This window comes from Danio rerio, chromosome 13, assembly GCF_049306965.1.
Source record: "Danio rerio strain Tuebingen ecotype United States chromosome 13, GRCz12tu, whole genome shotgun sequence".
NCBI classification, from domain to species: Eukaryota; Metazoa; Chordata; class Actinopteri; order Cypriniformes; family Danionidae; genus Danio; species Danio rerio.
The window spans coordinates 3,931,272-3,950,000 of record NC_133188.1 but is presented as its reverse complement, the minus strand read 5'-3'; the positions used below and the strand labels follow the sequence as shown (position 1 = coordinate 3,950,000).

The following is an 18,729-nucleotide window of genomic DNA, read 5'->3' as shown; positions in this document are numbered from 1 at the left end:
CAAAGTACCGCGACAGCGCTCCGAGATCAGACGGCCGACTCAGACCGTGCAGCTTCTGAAGAGCGACTGCAGGAGCTCAGATGACGACACCGATATTACACGATTGGCCGAGTTCACCGCATGACAACAAACACGTGTATTTTGGGTTTATGTATATACATGGACAAATTCCGATTCAAAAGTTTCAAAACAAACAATTCACTTTTCACACCCTCTCTATCCTGTACACATCTTGCTTATTAAAAGACCACAAATATTTTACTGCAGTATCATCTTTTGTTAAATAATCTGGTTATAAAGGTTAGCTTGTTTGCACAGGTTTATTTTTAACTTTTTTTATACAGACTATTTACTGCATTCATCTCTATGAACGATTTAAATATATATTTTAGTGTATATTTTAGTGAATAACCTAAATGTGAACTCAAATAAGTCTTACAGACTTGAAATAAAATAATCATCATCATTGATCCTGCCAGTCTGCCACCCTAAAGCTCTCTTAACAAATTAAGTTAAAGAACTATTTTATTAAATAATTATAAAATGGTTTTATTATTATAATATAAATATATATTTTATTTCCTGTCTAGCAGTTTAAAGGCTACCTGCTCTTTCTGGGAAACTTCTAACATAGCTCACTTATTTTACCTTTTGTTCTTTTCAACATGATCTTTTTGGATTAAAATGCTTTTTTGAAAATGCATTCATTATCCAAAATAATCTCATTTATTAAGACCTGATCAAAACGCATTGTTTTGCTTTTTACATTGGAAATTTTTATATCTATAAATGTACATATATGTAAACCCTTTTTTAGCATATTCAAACAAGAAGTATTAGCCTAAAGATTGATGTTTAACTCCTAGAATTTATGCTTATTGCTTTGTATTTAATAGACCTGTTCGTTTTTATGTTTATATTAACCTCTCATTTTCTCTTATTTCTCTCATGCATTTGATATGTTATTCATAATTCTCCCTTATTGTTTAAAAAAGGAACTATAGTTTGTAGAGACTGTATTCTGTTTTATTTGTAAATGTTTTGTTGTAATAAATAAATGATGATGACGCCATGTGATCGGTCATCATGACTGCAGCAACTTTGAGTCCCGAAGTGTCCAGCTGTCCGGCTTGACGGCTCCGTTTTCAACTCCGCCCCCGCCTGCACTCGGCTAATCTCGTTGATCACCGGCTGCAGCTGAGCTTCATGTCGAACGCACCTACTCTGTCATGCGCTCAAGACAGCGGGTCCAGGCAGTCAGCGGGTCAGGAGACTGGTTCAATCTTTCGCTTTAATGCTTGTACTTAGTAAATTTAGCTAAATCTGAGATACTGTTGGTTGTGCACCTTTTTTACTAACCAACTTTGTCCAACCATTATAACGACACCGATCACTCACCCTATTCACGAGTCCCATGGAAAAAGTGATTGACAGGTGGTAAATATGTGTGTAACTTATCTTTATTCATTGATGATTTGGTTATGGGTAAATCAAAGACCATGCGAGTCAGGTAGTTAAAACGGCAGGCTACAAATAATTAATTCGTTATGAATTAATTAATTATTCATAATTAATTCACCGCCGCCAATGACAACGATGTCAGCGTCCATCGGGATGTTTCATATTAGACATTGTACGAAGCCAATATGTTTGACATCGCCCAACCCTGCTTCACTGACATTCATTACTATATACACTACCTGGCAAAAGTCTTGTCGCCCATCATAGTTTTAGGTACAACAAATAATAACTGGACTTCTAGTTGATTATTTGCTATCAGAAGTGGCAGTTCAATGTAAAGTTCAGTCAGATGAAATCAAAGCAGCTTCCTCTCGCTTTTCAAATGATTGATTTGTCATTGATGTCTTTTCCTTTAAATAAAAGAGCACATGGCTACTGCCCTCAATGACCGCTCTGGTTGTGGTGGTAATGGTCACAGCTAAAGGGGTCCTGTTATGCTTTTTCATCTTTTGAGTTTAAGTCATTGTCTACTATGTGGGTTTGGGGATAAATAAAGGGGAAAAAAATCCACTTCAAGTAAGATTGTCATAAATAAAAAAAAATCACCTCAATGAGCAGCTTGTTTGGACTACAGCAATGTTTTCCGGGTTTTTTTGTTGTGATGTCACAAGTGGCTCATTTGAATATTGTCAAAATAAAAGTGTCTAGAGAAATTTGTATGTTTGGGGGTGGAAGAGGGGCAAAACAAATATAACGCCAACCACTAGTATTAAGATGCGTTTTTGTTAGCAAAGGAGATACTAGTACTGGGTTTGACCCCCTTTTGCCTTCAGAACTGCATTAATCCATTGGTGTGTTCTTCTGCTGCTGTAGCCCATCTGCCTCAAGGTTGGACGTGTTGCGTGTTCAGAGATGCTCTTCTGCAGACCTCTGTTGTAACGAGTGCTTATTTGAGTTACTGCTGTCTTTCTATCAGCTGGAACCAGTCTGGCCATTCTCCTCTGAGCTCTGGCATCAACAAGGCATTTGCGCCCACAGAACTGCCACTCACTGGATATTTTCTCTTTTTCTGACCATTCTCTGTATCAGCAGTTTCTAAAATACTCAAAGCAGCAACCATGCCATAATCAAAGTCACTTAAATCACCTTTCTTCCCCTTTCTGATGCTCTGTTTGAACTGCAGCAGATCGTCTTGACCATGTTTACATGCCTAAATGCATTGAGGTGCTGCGATGTGCTGATTTTGAATTTGCGTTAACGAGCAGTTGGACAGGTGTACCTAATAAAGTGGCCGGCGACTTTATGTACTGTTGGTGTGCCTCTAGGAATAGGATTGAGAAACACTGTTCTAGTACATCTCTCAAAGCAGAATCAAGACTTGTAGAAGAGCATAATAGCACCCCTTTTAGGCCGTGCTGACGGATCAATCTTGAACGTCCAGAACTCCGCTTGTTCGCTTGCCTTTATTCCCCCCATAAAAGCTTTGCTTGAGTGAGAATTTGCTTTCGAGCCCTGCTACAAAACACAATGTCATTTTCTGAGAACAATGAAGAGAGACAAAGAGGAGGAAAAACGAACAGCATCAAAAGTTAAAGATTGAATAAATGTACAAATTTGTCCCTAAGCCTCTTTCTCTTCACAAAGCATAAAGCAATTCCCAGCGGATCTCCTCATACATCATAATAACTGTCCCGGACTGCTGTTGTCATCCCACAGTGGGATTCGATTAGAACCAATGCGATTTTAAAGATTATTTGGATGCGATTGTGCGTCACAGAAAAACAGCAGGTCATGCGTTCACCATTTATTAAAAATCTCTTCAGAAGCTGCCGTTGCTTGTTGGAATCATTTATTAAAGGATTTCATGTTTTATTAAAGCCAATACGAGTCTAAATTTTCCTCTTACTTCCAGTTTGGCTCGTATGAAAATTTAATCAAACACACGCATCTACAATAAGTTATTTTAGGAATCGTTTTATCAAGCTGAGGTGGTGTGCAGAATTATCTCTGGACTTATTCAGCATGACTAGAAAACTTCAGAAATAGAAGTAGGCTGTTTATTACGTCTAGTGAGTGAGTGAGTGAGTGAGTGAGTGAGTGAGTGAGTGAGTGAGTGAGTGAGTGAGTGGGTGAGTGAGTGAGTGGGTGAGTGAGTGAGTGAGTGGGTGAGTGAGTGAGTGAGTGGGTGGGTGAGTGAGTGAGTGGGTGGGTGAGTGAGTGAGTGAGTGGGTGGTTGTTTGTTTTAATCATTTGAATGAGACTTTTCACCAACCAATAGTGGTTGTAATGACATGACTGGCCTAAAGCAGCAGAAAATTAATTGTCATTATTGTAGGAAAAACTTTAAATGCATCTGACATTTATTTTACATTTTATGTATTATACATTTGTTTGTTTATTTTACTCTAGCTTTATTTGTTTATTTATTTTATCTGGAGAGTCGTATTTTATTTTATTTATTTTTTTTACGTATTTTTTTATATATTTTATATTTATTTTTATTAGCGTTAATCTTTAGTCATTTTATTTAGAGTACTATTATTTATAAATTATTTAACTTTTTATTTTTATTTTACATTAATACTATATTCACAGAGTACATATATACATATTTATTTTATTTTAATTTTTAGCTTTAGTCATTTTATTTAAATTTCTGTTCATAAATTATTTTTAAAAAATTTACTTTAGCTTTATTTTTTGTTATTTTATTAGAGAGTAGTATTCATTTGTTATATTTATGTATTTTATGTTTATTATTTAGTAATTTTATTTACACTACTGTTTATAAATTATTTATTTTAACATTTTTTTTATTCTGCCTGAGCTTTATTTCTGTATTCATATTTAGAGTAGTATTTATTATTTTTGACATACTCTAATTTATTTTTAGCTTTATTTTTTTTTTGTCATTTTGTTTAGAATACTTTTTATAAATAATTGCAATTTTTTTATTTTACTTTAGCTTTTTTGTTATTTTATTTATATTTATATTATTATAATTATATTTATTTAATTATATCTATTATAAGTATGTTTTATATATTATTTTATATTATATTACTATTTTATATAGAGTAGTATTTATTTATTATTTATTTTATTTTTATTTATTTTTTATATTTTATATTTATTTTAGCTTTATTTTTAGTCATTTTATTTAGAGTAGTGTTTCACTTATTTATTTTTAACTTTTTTTTAGCTTTTTTGTTATTTTATTTATGTTTATATAAATAAATATAATATATATATATATATTATATATATATATATATATATATATAATGTGTGTGTGTGTGTGTGTGTGTGTGTGTGTGTGTGTATGTATTTATTGTTTTATATATTTTATATTTTAGCTTTATTCTTTAGTCATTTTATTATACTATTTGCTATACTTTTTATAAATTATTTTTTTATTTTACTTTAGTTTTATTTTGTTTAGTTATTTTATTTATTGTAGTATTTATTTATTTTTATGTATTTTATATTAATTTTTAGCTTTAGCCATTTTATTTAAATTACTGTTTATAAAAAAATATTTTAATATTTTTTATTTTACTTTAGCTTTATTTTATATATTTTTTGCCGCAATTGTAGTTAAAGTACTTTTTATAAATTATTTATTATAACTTTTTTTTTTATTTTACTTCAGCATTATTTCTTTAGTTTGTAATTTAGAGAGTAGTATTTATTATCTTAATTTAATTTATATCTATTTTTAGATACCTTTTTTGTCATTATATTTAGAGTACTATTTGTGAATTATTTAACTTTTTATATTTTACCATTTGCAGTTTTTCATCTGTTCATATTTTATCATTTCAGCTGTTTTAATTAGCAGAAATACAGTTGAAAGGTTTTAATTCTTGTTGCAGACTGATCTTTGTTCGATCATTTATTACTGATGAAAATAAAAGTGGTTATCTTGTAGTTTGTTTCCCAGGTCTCATTTCTGCTTTTTGCCTGCCTTTTATTTGTCTATGCTTTTCTTTTTCTCACATCTTTTACTTGCAGATATTCTAGTTAATATATGTATACTGTGTTTGAGGAAAGCTTTAGCTCTTCATGATCTGTTCATTTTTAATTCAATCCAATGTGTGCAATCCATGACCTCTTGCGAATGCTTTGCCTATCACAGGTGGAGCAGGTGGTGCTCTGCTCCATAATCTCCACTAGTGTACTCAGGGATTATTTTATATATAGCATTTCTTAGAGCAGGTGCTGTCAGGACATTCTCGTTCAGAAGGCTTTTCTGCCAAATTCATTTCTTCAGATACAATCAACAACAAAAAAGAGGAAATATTTTTAGATACAGCTTTATAAAAAATGGATCTGTTCCTGGATGCTGATTGGTTCTTCATTCATGTTCAGAATAACAATGAGCTTTATTCGATTGGTGTGAAGCCAAGTTTACAGGAACACAGTACACATACAGTACTTAAATACACACAGTTGAAGTCAGATTTATTTATGTATTTATATTTCCCAAATGATGTTTACCATAGCAAGGAAATTTTCACAGTATGTCTGATAATATTTTTCTTCTGGATAATTTGTTTTATTTTGGCTAGAATAAAAGCAGTTTTTAATTTTTTAAACACCATTTTAAAGACAAAATTATTAGCCGCTTTAAGCTTATTTTTTTCCTGATAGTCTACAAAACAAACCATCATTATACAATAATTTGCCTAATTACCCTAACCTGCCTAGTTAACCTAATTAACCTAGTTAAGCCTTTAAATGTCACTTTAAGCTGTATAGAAGTGTCTTAAAAAAGGTCTAGTCAAATATTATTCACTGTCATCATGGCAAAGATAAAATAAATCAGTTGTTAGAGATGAGTTATTCAAACTATTATGTTTAGAAATGTGTTGAAAAAATCTTCTCACCATTTAACAGAAATCGGGGGAAAAATGAAAGGGGGGCTGAAAATTCTGACTTCAACTGTACATATCAACACAAGAGCACAGAATCACACTTAAATACAGTAGGGAATATAAGGGACATTATTCTAAATGCATATTTATTTATTTTCAGTTATTTATTTATTTTTAGCCTTATTTTTAGTTAATTTATTTAGAGTGATATTTACTTATTTATAGCTTTATTTTTTAGTTATTTTATTTAGAGAGTAATATATCTGTATTATATTATTAATATTATGATTATTTATATATGTATATAAGCCTTATTTTTTATAATAAATAAAATTATTTATTTTAGTTAGAGCATAATATTTATGTATTTACTATATTTATTTACTTATTTATTTTTTGTATTTTGTTTATATATTTTTTTACTTTTTAGCTTTATTTTTAGTTATTTTATTTAGAGTATATATATATATATATATATATATATATATATATATATATATATATATATATATATATATATATATATATATATATACACACACACACACATATATATAATTAAAAAAATTAAGATAGTATTTAAATAAATATTTATTTAAACATTTTTAATTTTACTATTTGCAGTTTTTCATCTTTTTTATTATTTTATTATTTATATAATTTTAGCATTATTATTTCATCATTATTTTTAATAATATATATTATAATTATAACTGATAAAAAGGTGTTGATCTCGAAGTGTATCATTCACATCTAATTTCTGCTTTTCTTTTTTTCGCCTTTTTATCTTTTCATTTTCTTCTCTCGTCTCACATCTTTTACTTGCAGATATATGAGCTAATATATGTGTATAAAAGCTAAATTAAATATTGTTCTTCTTTTCATTCTCTCTTTCTTTCTTTCTTTCCTCTTTTCTCTCATTCATGCTGCCTTGTGATTTGGGTATTTCACCATCATCTTCATTATCTTCATCATCATCTTCATCATCTTCTTCAGGCTGCCATCAGTCAAACTTGGGTCTATGCAGTTGCGTTCTCATTCTCTATTTATCCCTTTCTTCTCCCTAATACTGTTGATAACATTCCCATGAGCATTGTGTATCTCTCCTCTTTCCTTGTCCTCTGTTTGTACAGTAGACATCTGGATAGATCTGTGTCTGTGCATGTGGAAGGATGCATTCTGGGAAAGATGCTGCAGTGCATTTGTGTAATACTTTGATCACAAAAATGCTGGGTTCCACAGAATTATTCAACCAACAGAAATCGATTAAGTTGACTAAATTGTTGTTTTTTAGTGTAAAATGCACAACTTTGAGATAACTTCAAGAAAAGATTGAGCAACCTATGAAAACATTTACTAAATAATAAAGGATGTAGTCATTGCTGTTTATAAGGCCTTGCATGCTTCGTGCAGATTACGCAATATTTTTAGTCATTTGTGATATTTAGATTAAACGATTTTGCCTTATAATTTGCTTTCATCTTCTGGACAACAAACATGTGAGCTTGCCTTCCAACTAATTATTGTTTGCCATCTAAGATTACAGGCCCTATCATACACCCGGCGCAGTGTGGCGCAAGGCGCGACACAATTATTGTTTGCTAGTTTCAGCTTGGCGCAAGAGTCGTTTTGACGTTTTCCGCCACGCTGTTTAAGTAGCAAATGCATTTGCGCTCATATGTGCGCCCATAGGCGTTCTGGTCTAAAAAGGAAGGCGTTCTGAGGTGCACTGCTGGCGCGTTGCTATTTTGAGAAACTATAATAGATTTTTCAATAGACCAAAACAAACCCGCTCTAGAGTCGAGCGCAGAGCACGTTAGTTGAGCACCTCGCTTACACACTGCTTAATACACACAAGATGTAGAGCAATACGCAAATATCTTTACATATGAAAAATAATTAAAATATTAAGGATATATATAGGATATAAATATAAAGTATTAAAATGTTAAAAAACATTATTTTCTAGCCTACATTAATATAAAAACCATACTTTTATGTCTTCTTCATCTCGGGAGCTTTTTCAGTTCATTTAATTTGCTTTAGTATAATATTATTATTATTAGCAGTATTATTTATTATGTGCATATTATTTGTTTTATTAAAAACAAGCTTAGATTTGTCCACCTGTCAGGTTTTAGACCATATGGGGCACAGCATGTGTATTTGGATATAACTCAGGTTTTTGAGCACACTTCATTATTATTGTTCATTTATTAGTTTGCTGGAAATTAGAACTGAATTTAGAAATAGTTTTGAAACAAATCTTTGCGCTTAACAAACGATTAATAAACAATTAGTAAATTAATTATTTATAGGCTAATTGATGTCTGTGCGTACAAGGTTTCCCCATCCACGAGAGCGAAAGTGAAAACTAATCATTTATCTCTCATTCTCGCGCTACAGATGCTCTGTTTAACTGTTTTCTTGCTAGTGAAATGCTCAGATTTTCCACTTAGACTTACTTTACGTCATGGAAATAGCAAATGTGCCATGGCGCAACGCAACTGACTTTTAAAGGGAATGGGAGACGAGACTCTGATTGGTTTATTCTCAACACACCTATAACTCATTAAGAAAAAAAGCTCAACCCTTTTAGACCACGCACCATGGCGCAAAGCGGATTTTTCCGTCCTTATATTTGCGCCCTACGCTTTGCACATGGATCGTCAAAATAGAGCCCTACGTGTGTGATGTCATAGAGAAAGTGGAACTAGTCAATAACTATCATAAGCAACATCATAAACAACGGCCACTATGTGTTTTTGTTTTCTGTATTCCCCTGCATGCTTTTTATATTGTCCACAAATCCACTGGTGTTTATGAATCAGCACGACGTCCCACATCAAATGGATTGTGCTAAAATCAAGCTGATATTGTGTAGTCTGAACCCTGCATTAGTGTAACACTGAGCTGCAGACACTGTTGGCGTTTTGACCACCGGATTGCAACTTTGGATGGTGGGAATGCAGCTGTTAAACTGATGCAAACACTTTCTCTGCCTCATTTCTTTCAGTCTCCTGATATAGCCTGATCTGATGTCTGTCAGTTTGCTCTTCATTATGATGGCTGTTGCTTTGCCAAAAATCTTCAACTCTTTTATTGGTCCACATTGGCTATAAAGCAGCCCAGGATCATTGGAAATGTACGTCTCAGCCTACAGGTTTGCCTTAATACATTGCTCAGGATACGTTTTGTTGCACGTTTCAGATGACAAATCCACCAGAGAGTGTGGTCTTTTTTGTAACTAAACGCTATAAAAGGCAACATAAAATATTAATATTTGGCTTAAAGTGCAATTTAAAGGCTAAAACTAGGTTAATTAGGCAAGTCGTTGGTCAACAATCGAAGATATAATTAAATTAAAAATATAATTGTACATATGAATAAGGCATCTATTGATATTGCTGAAGTTTGCCCTGCGCGCTTGCAGTTCTTAAGAAACTTCTTTGGTGCATCAATCTTGTCAATGTTATTATTCAAAAAGGTAATGATTTTTACTCATCAAGTAATTGCTTCGTACTGTTTTTATTTTTTCTTACATTCTTCGGGTGATTTAAAGACACAAACGTTTCGGCACAATGCCTTCCTCAGTGTGTGACAATCCTCTCACTCCACCTTTTTATACCATAGTCAATCACAATGCGTCATTAGTTAGATGGCCACTCTCATATTCATTTTGTTATCCATGACAGGGCTCAACAATAAGGACTGCCCGATGGCCCGGGGCCAGTATGAGAGACGCTTGGGACAGTAGACAGGATCATTACTGGCCCGATTGGGACCACCTTTTTGTTAAATAATTTCGAACTGAAATAAAATACCTTCACATTTTCCATACTGATCTTTTTGCTTTGTTAACACATAATTTTGCTCATTATACATATATTATACATAAATTAACATTTAAAAGTATTATTTAAATAATTTTTAACATTTAAATAATTATTGGCATTATTTTTGACACATTATTTAAAACATGTGGCTAAAAAATAGCTGTTAAATTGTATTTTTTTTCTTTGGTGGGGCCAGTGGAAATTTTGGCCGGGCAAGGAAAAATATAAACCATTGGCCTGATCAGACCAGTAGAAAAAATCCTTAGCGTTGAACCCTGTATGACCAGGGCCAGACGGAATCTTCGGACGTTTTTTGCTATTTCTGCAGATAATTTTGGTAAAAATCTCCGGATTTCTGTGGAATTATTTTGGGAGTATCCAGCAGAGTATCATAACTAAAACCTTAATATATAAAATAAAAAGTAATAAATCACTGAATAAATTCAGATTTACACATTTACTCAAGTAAATAAACAGAATTAATGATGGGCTAAAAATCTGCGGAATTCTGCGGAAAATATGCAGAATTCTGCACGCAGATTCCGTGTGGGCCTATCCATGATTAACCACACAATGACTGTCTGTCTTCACACTTCAAACATCATTCCCAGAGAAACAGTATATCAATTATTATCATTTGCCAAGTGTACATCGATACAATGAAAATCCGATTACTAACATAAAAAAAATTACATTTGACAGTCACCCGAAGATTAAAAACAATCTTACCTTCACCTCAACCCACATAACTAACCACACCAAGAAACGTATACCCTCACCTTCGAAACACAATTTCACAGGAAAACAGTATATTTACATCAATACAATGAAATTTCGATGCCACAACATTAAAAAATACATTTGTTATAATGTGTCGATCATCTAGACCAGAGGTTCTCAAAGTGGGGGTCGGGACCCCCCGAGGGGTCGCGGGACAATGAAGGGGGGTCGCCTGGTGATTTTCAAAAATCAATTTTTATTAAACCTTAAGACTTACTGTATTGTATCAATAACCTACTGAAGAGAAAAAAACAGTCGTTTATAGTTACTATAAACTATATAGTTACTATAGTAGCTTATAGTTACTAGTTCTATTTCATTGCGACTTCTCGGGTAATTACATTATACTAAAGACACAGCAATACTGTCAGATGCAGCAGATTTTGTAACACCAGGTTAAACTTTCTAGCCCATTTACAGCACTGACATACATAAAAAAAACAAAGAATAGACTTGGGTCTATTGGTGTGTTTGTGCGCGTCATTGCATACAAAGTTTCTGTATTTATAACCACCACCTCAGAGAATATTGGGGGTCACGATTCACTGGCATTGTCATTTTGGGGGTCGCGGGCTGAAAAGTTTGGGAACCCCTGATCTAGACGGCAACTCGATGTTTACCAACAGTCTCTGCTTTTTCATTTCAATATATAATGATCAACCACACGAAAATACTTTTACCTTCAAAAACATTATTTCACAAGAAAACAGCGTATTAAAGTTCGTCCACACATCAGAAGTAGTTGTGTGTACTTTTCTACGTATCCACAATTTTTTTGTTGTTGTGATACTGCCGTGAAATGCGTTATTTTATATATTTCGTTATTTCCAATGGAGATGAGCGACTTGTGCTCATATTGGTAGCGACGCTCACACATACTCCAGGCACCCCCAGTTGAAAACATCAAATGGTTGATCTTTGCCTACCCACGACAAAGGAGCGCGAACGCAAAGCACATTCAAGATGCTAAAGAAAGCAACGCTTCTCCCGTTTTACACATGCTTTTAGACCTGGTCCTCCATTACGTCCGTCTTCCTGTATGCACAGTATTCCCTCACCGCAGATGTTGTGTTCTCCTGTGCTGAACGCAGCCTATTTGTCATTGAGTTCAGTCTCCTGTTCTCTCACTCTGTTTAGGCGTGCTCTGTTATGATTGGTTCATGTAGCATATTGTGGAAGAAGTATCAGTCAGGACTAAAGCCCAAAAAAATGGTCCTGACGGCGATTTAGAAACTGTGCTTGCTCAAATCGCGATTTTGATACGGCTTTTATTAATCGCACAGCTATAGTGGAAAGTAAACAAAGCAGCGTTCAGTACCAATTACACAGTAACTGTCACTCACATACTTCAGCAAATATGTCTTAAAATCTTTAAATCCATATAATTTGAGAATATTTGAGAAATTTAGCAAAATTAGAAGCAGCCTCTTTGTGTCCCTTCTTGACTTGAATTGTTTACTTGCTACGCCGCTTCACTACATCACACTCACGCTCTGATTGGCTGCTAAATAACCAATCAGATCACTCTCTTCAGCCGATGTTGATTCGACATGCTAAATTGGGCCAATGAGATTCAACGTTAACCCAATGAGAGGCAGCATGTGGAACATACCAAACCAATTATCCCAATGGCAACTGTTGGTTAGGTGTGTACTGGCCAAAAGAAAAAAGTGCACTTTGACTACATAGTTTTACCTTGATTTTACATCGCTTTAATCTCTTTTGTGGAAGCGTGCTTCACCAGACTTGAACCCAAGTACCAAAACCATACAAATTTGAGCTATTGAGCACAACAGAAAAGTTGACTATATGGAGATAAATAAGTGACGCAAACGTACTCATTACAAATTACAGACATTAAGTTTTTTAGTGGTAATTATTTGGCGTTGTGCAAAGGACTAAATCTTAATAATCCAATTTTTGTCGATAATATGCCCTTTCAAATGCAATTAGTGTGAAAGGGAACAGCAGTTGTCATTGTTGTCTTCATTTAAGTGCATTACCACAAAACAAATGTAGACTGAAGCACCTATTTCCAGTGAGTCTGTGTTGCTTTAAAGAAAATTCTTTGTTGTGGACATGCCGAACTCTTGATTAAGGGTCACCATTTCTCTCTACTTTTTATTTGTGTGTGTCTTTGAATCTCTCACTTTGAGCAAGAGCCTACAGAACTGAAGTGTGTCTTAAGGACCAAGGCTTTTGTTAAATGTGTCCTCTTTGAAATTCTGAAGAGCTTTTGTTCAGTCATTTAAGTAGGGAGACATATGAAGCCATCATCAACACAGGAGTGTAGTGTCCTCCTACTGAGCTCCTAAGCTTCAGTAAGAAAAAAAAACACTGAAGTCAGACTCGACACTTTTTTGAGATCAACCTATTTTATAGTTTTTATTATAGCTTACATTCATTACATTCATCCATATTTACAGTTAGGTCCATTAATATTGGGACATCAACTCAATTCTAACAGTTTTTTTTACAACAACACAATGGATTTCAAATAGAACGAACAATCTGTGCTTTAGCTGCAGACTGTCAGCTTTATTTTGAGGGTATTTACATCCAAATCAGGAGAACTCTGTAGGAATTACAACAGTTTGCAAATGTGCCTCCCACTTGTTAAGGGTCCAAAAGTAATTGAACAATTGGCTTCTCAGCTGTTCCATGGCTAGTTGTGTGTTATTTCTATAATATCCCAATTACAGTAAGCACAAAAAAGGTCCTGAGCTCATTTCAAGTGGGCTATTTGCATTTGGAATCTGTTACTGTCAAATCTCAAAATGAGATCTAAAGAGCTGTTACTATCAGTCAAGCAAGCCGTCATTAGGCTGAAAAAACAAAACACTTTCAGAGAGACAGCAAAAACATTAGGCCAGGCCAAAACAACTGCTTGGAACATTCTTTAAAAGAAAGAACTCACCAGTGAGCTCAGCAATACCAAAAGACCCAGAAGACCACAGAAAACAACTGTGGTGGACAACCTAAGAATTCTTTCCTTGATGAAGAAACACCCTTCACAGACCAAGAGCACTCTACAGGAGGTTGGTGTATGTGTGTCAAAGTCAATAATCGAGACAAGACTACACCAGAGTGAATACAGAGTTCATCACAAGATGTAAATCATTGGTGAGCCTCAAAAACAGGAAGGCAAGATTAGAGCTCTAAAAAAAGCCTTCACATTGCTTGAACAGCGTCCTATGGACAGATCAAGATCAACTTGTACAAGAGTGATAGGAAGAGAAGAGTATAGAGAAGCAAAGGAACTAATCATGATCCTAAGCAGTGAAGCATGGTGGCTGTGGTGTCATGGCGTGGGCATGTATGGCTGCCAATGGAATTGGTTCTCTTGTATTTATTGATGATGTGACTGCTGACAAAAGCAGCAGGATGAATTCTGAAGTGTTTCAGGCAATATCTTCTGCTCATATTAAGCCAAATGCTTCAGAACTCATTGGATGGTGCTTCACTGCAGATGGAGAATGACCCAAAGCATACTGCAAAAGCAACCAAAGAGTTTTTAAAGGGAAAGAAGTTGAATGTTATGCAGTGGCTAAGTCAATCCCCTAACCTGAATTCGATTGAGCATGCATTTCACGTGCTGAAGACTGAAACTGGAAGGAAACTGCCCCATAAACAAGCAGATACTAAAGACGGTTGCTGTAGAGGCCTGGCAGAGCACCACCAGGTATGAAATCCAGCATCTGGTGATGTCTGTGCATTCCAGACTTCAGTTTGTAACTGACTGCAAAGGATTTGACAAGTATTAAAAAGTGAAAGTTTGATTTCTGATTATTATTGTGTCCCAATACTTTTGGACCCTTAACAAGTGGGAGGCACATTTGCAAACTGTTGTAATTCCTACAGCGTTCACCTGATTTGGATGCGAATAGTCAAATTAAAGCTGACAGTCTGCAGTTAAAGCACAGATTGTTCATTTGATTTCAAATCCATTGTGTTGGTGTATGGAGTCAAAAATGTTAGAATTATGTCAATGTCCCAATATTTTTAGAGCTAACTGTGTATACAGTATATATATAAATATAGGGACATATAAGATTAAAGCGATTAGACCCAAAAAATTGAAAACGTACTCACTATTTACTCATTGTCAAGTAGTTTCAAACCTTTATGAGTTTCTTCTGTTGAACACAAAACCAGATATTTTGAATAAAGCTGGAAAATTGTCATTTCTGACCAAATCTGGACAATCAGATGTGACTTTTACCATTTTCACACCCACCTCTCTAGTAGGTGCTGTAAGCTGAACCGAAAACTTAAACTAAAAATTAATGCTGGGTTACAGAAGAGGAAAATGACAGCAGCCAGTAAGGATCAGAATTTCCGCAGAGGTTTTCAGTCATTTGTGGTGTTGTAAAGTCTAAATCAGGGGTCACCAATCCTGGTCCTGGAGGGCCGGTGTCCCTGCAGGGTTTAGCTCCAACTTGCCTCAACACACCTGCCTGGATGTTTCAAGTATACCTAGTAAGATCTTGATTAGCTTGTTCAGGTGTGTTTGATTAGGGTTAAAGCTAAAATCTGCAGGACACCGGCCCTCCAGGAACAAGTTTGGTGACCACTGGTCTAAATGTTTGCACCTTGACATATATTTTTTAGATTTAATTACAGTAGCCCAGAAACATATCCATTACTTTTTTATTTTAGTATGATCATTACATAAATGTACATATATTCTAAAAATGCTGATAAAATTGCATTTTGCAAGTTAGTTATATTGTATGAAATATGGTTATTGCGACACTCAATATTACTCAATATTATAAAACAATATTTTATATTTTTCCAGTATTTTGCTACCCCTTGCTGCAGCCACACTTCCATCTCATTTACAAATGATGTGTGCTTTTAATTAACAAACAAGATTAATGTGAAAACAAAGTGGAGAGTAACATTATTACAAAGATGTCTTGCCATCAAAGCTTTCTGATGTTCACATGAACTGGTTAAGGTAATTTCTCTGATCACACCCCAGTAACTCGAGATCATGCTTGTTGAATGTAATCGCCAATTGAATCTATCGCAGTACCTGAGGATAAAATATTATTCAATTAACAGTTCAGGCAGTTAAGTGGCACCAAAATTTGTGTTCTGATCTGGTCTGGTATATAGGTACCAGTGCTAATATTGGCACCAGGTTTGGGTACCCAGCCCTAATTAAGAGACGATGCTAAATACAACTAGAGATGTTGCGATTCGGTCCCATCCTGATACCGATTCCGATACCTGAGCTCAGGGTATCGGCCGATACAGAATACTGAACCATCGCAGATGTGTGTACTTCTAGCCCTGTGTAAATTGACAGTTAATTTATGGTGCGCTTCAGACTTATTCGATAATAAAACGTGAACAAATAAATACAGTGAACTAGAGTATTTTCATTATCTGACATTTTTATTATCAGACTTTCAACAGTAATATTATTTAATGTACTTTACTGAAACAAGCCACAAATAAAAAAAAAATGTAAACTGAAAGGAAACGTCTATTCACAAGTTTTACATTTGCAAAAAAATAAATTAATATGATTAATTTAGAAAAGTAACCAATCAGAAACTTTAAAAAAGTAAATAAAATAGAGTGTTACCCTCTTCTTTGAAGAAGAACTGACTTTGGGTTTGCAGTGTTAAGCAAAGCTAGTGGTTATACTGTATGTCTCATTTAAAAAGATGGTATCAGATCGGTTTATGGTTTCAAATACTACAAATTGTATCAGAAATACTCATTGATACTGCAAAAATTCTGGCATTGAGTATTTCTGATGCTAGTATCAGTATCAGAACCGCCCTACACACAACTGTTTTCTCATGGGAACTGCCTCAGTCGCATTCCCAGACTGTTTGCTTGAATTTCAATGAGAGCATGATAAGTTCACAACTATTCTAAGCATTTTTTGTTTATTGGTGTTATAGATAATAATTACTAGTCTTTTATATTGTTCTTTTATATAAAAAGTGAGAGGTTGAACCTCACCCAAAACCCCTAACATTGAACTTCTCATGAATGTCCTTTTTTTTCTTCTTCTTCTTCTTCTCTTTATAGCTCCGTAAAGTGGAAAGAGACAAGAAAACTATGGATCAAGAGATAGTGGAGCTCACCAATAAACTTGTGGACGCCAAAAATACCATCGACAAGCTGGAGGAGCTGAACGTACGTGCCGTATCAGAGCTTTCTGTGTGTTTGTGTCTGAGCCGCAGTGTTACTGGGATTGATAACTACTGGAGCTGAAAATTGAAAGTTGCACTAGGGGGGGATCTGTGTGGAGATTTGACACCAGTCGACTGTCAGATTCCTGAAATGACGTCCGCCTGGGGAACACGATCAAGTCTGCTCATTCATTTCTTTCTCATTTTAAGATTCTGAAGTCGACTGCGCACAAACAACAAAAACTCAACAACTCTCTAGACCAGAGGTTTCAAACTGCCAGCCCCCAGGTCATTTACGCCCCCACCTCTTCCTTGCTCTGCCCCATAACTGACGTCAAAAACATAATAAGATTCAGCCCACCAAAACATATACTTTTGAATCACTATCATTGAAGTGCAGTCACATATATCCACTTGTCAAATTAGTCACACGTCAAATTCACTTCACAATAGATGCATATTTGCATCATGGGCGGGGCTTTCTGTCTGGTCGGTGACTCATTATAATAGCTAATAGCTTATAATAATAATTATAATAATAATAATAATTATTATTATAATAACTAATAGCTTTTTTGCTAAATGGCTACAGTGGTTTTTATTAAGAGAGTAGATGTGCTTTATATGCTTTAGGAAGGCTGAAAAACACCATATATTTGCTCGGCATCATGTCCAAGTCTATTAGATCCTTTCATAAGTGCACCCAGCCCTAGGAGTTCTACAACTCCTCCAGAAACTATACCTGTATATTGGAAGCTTTCAGCAGTGCTTCCAACTGAGCCGAGCCCAGTTTGATGAGCTGTTGTCCGGTGTCAACAGTAGAATTTCCCCTCGGGACATCAACTGCAGGCACTACATCAAAATTACACCCCTACAAGAGTGAGCTCCTGATTGGTTAACGTGGCACAATTGTCCACTAAAGTTCAGATTTTCCTACTCGAACGAATCACGTTATATGAGTTGCTTCTCATATGCAAATCATAAATTGCCCCCCTCGCACTGAGATGGCCCACCACCAATTTGAGTTTGAGACACCTGCTCTAGACGAAGCCTTTTTAAATCAAACTGACAAAATCCAAAAGGATTTCCACCCGGGACACCAACTGCAGGCACAAGGTCATAATCACGCTCCTACAAGAGCAAGCTCCTAATTGGTTAATTTGGCATGATTGTCCGCACAATTGTACATTACCACCATTACACCACCTGTATTTTGTTGAACACTTCTTCATGGCTTACATGTTATGCTGGTGATGTAACAAATATGATAATTTTGCTAATATTTGATTTAAATTATTACCATTTGTATTAAAACTATGAACATTAGCAAAATTTTGCTGCTGTTTTTTCTTTTACAAAAAAAGAAAGATCGACGAGAACAATTCAAGTAACTCAAGTTTCCTAAACTGCTTTCTGTTATTCTTACGCTATCTGTTCAACTTTTGGGTAAGCAATAGTAGGTTAGGACAGAATACTAATAGTATATTCATTCATTCATTCATTCATTCATTTTTTACCGCTTTTCCGGGGCCGGGTCGCGGAGGCAGCAGTCTTAAGAGAGAACCCCCGACTTCCCTCACCCCAGACACTTCCTCCAGCTCCTACGGGGGGATCCCA

At 34.7% G+C, this 18,729-nt stretch overlaps 1 protein-coding gene across 6 annotated transcripts in view; it reads left to right on the top strand.

The window, feature by feature from the left end:
- tjap1 (tight junction associated protein 1 (peripheral)) overlaps nt 1-18,729 on the top strand; it is a 155,632-nt gene that overhangs the window by 117,933 nt on the left and 18,970 nt on the right. For 3 of the 6 annotated variants that reach the window (XM_068212900.1, XM_021480930.3, XM_073919795.1), the window contains exons 8-9: nt 7,335-7,364; nt 17,009-17,116. In XM_068212900.1, coding sequence (XP_068069001.1) covers nt 7,335-7,364; nt 17,009-17,116 — 138 coding nt within the window. The remainder of the gene's footprint in view (nt 1-7,334; nt 7,365-17,008; nt 17,117-18,729) is intronic. The other 3 variants (NM_001365539.1, XM_068212899.2, XM_073919796.1) reach the window with 1 other exon arrangement.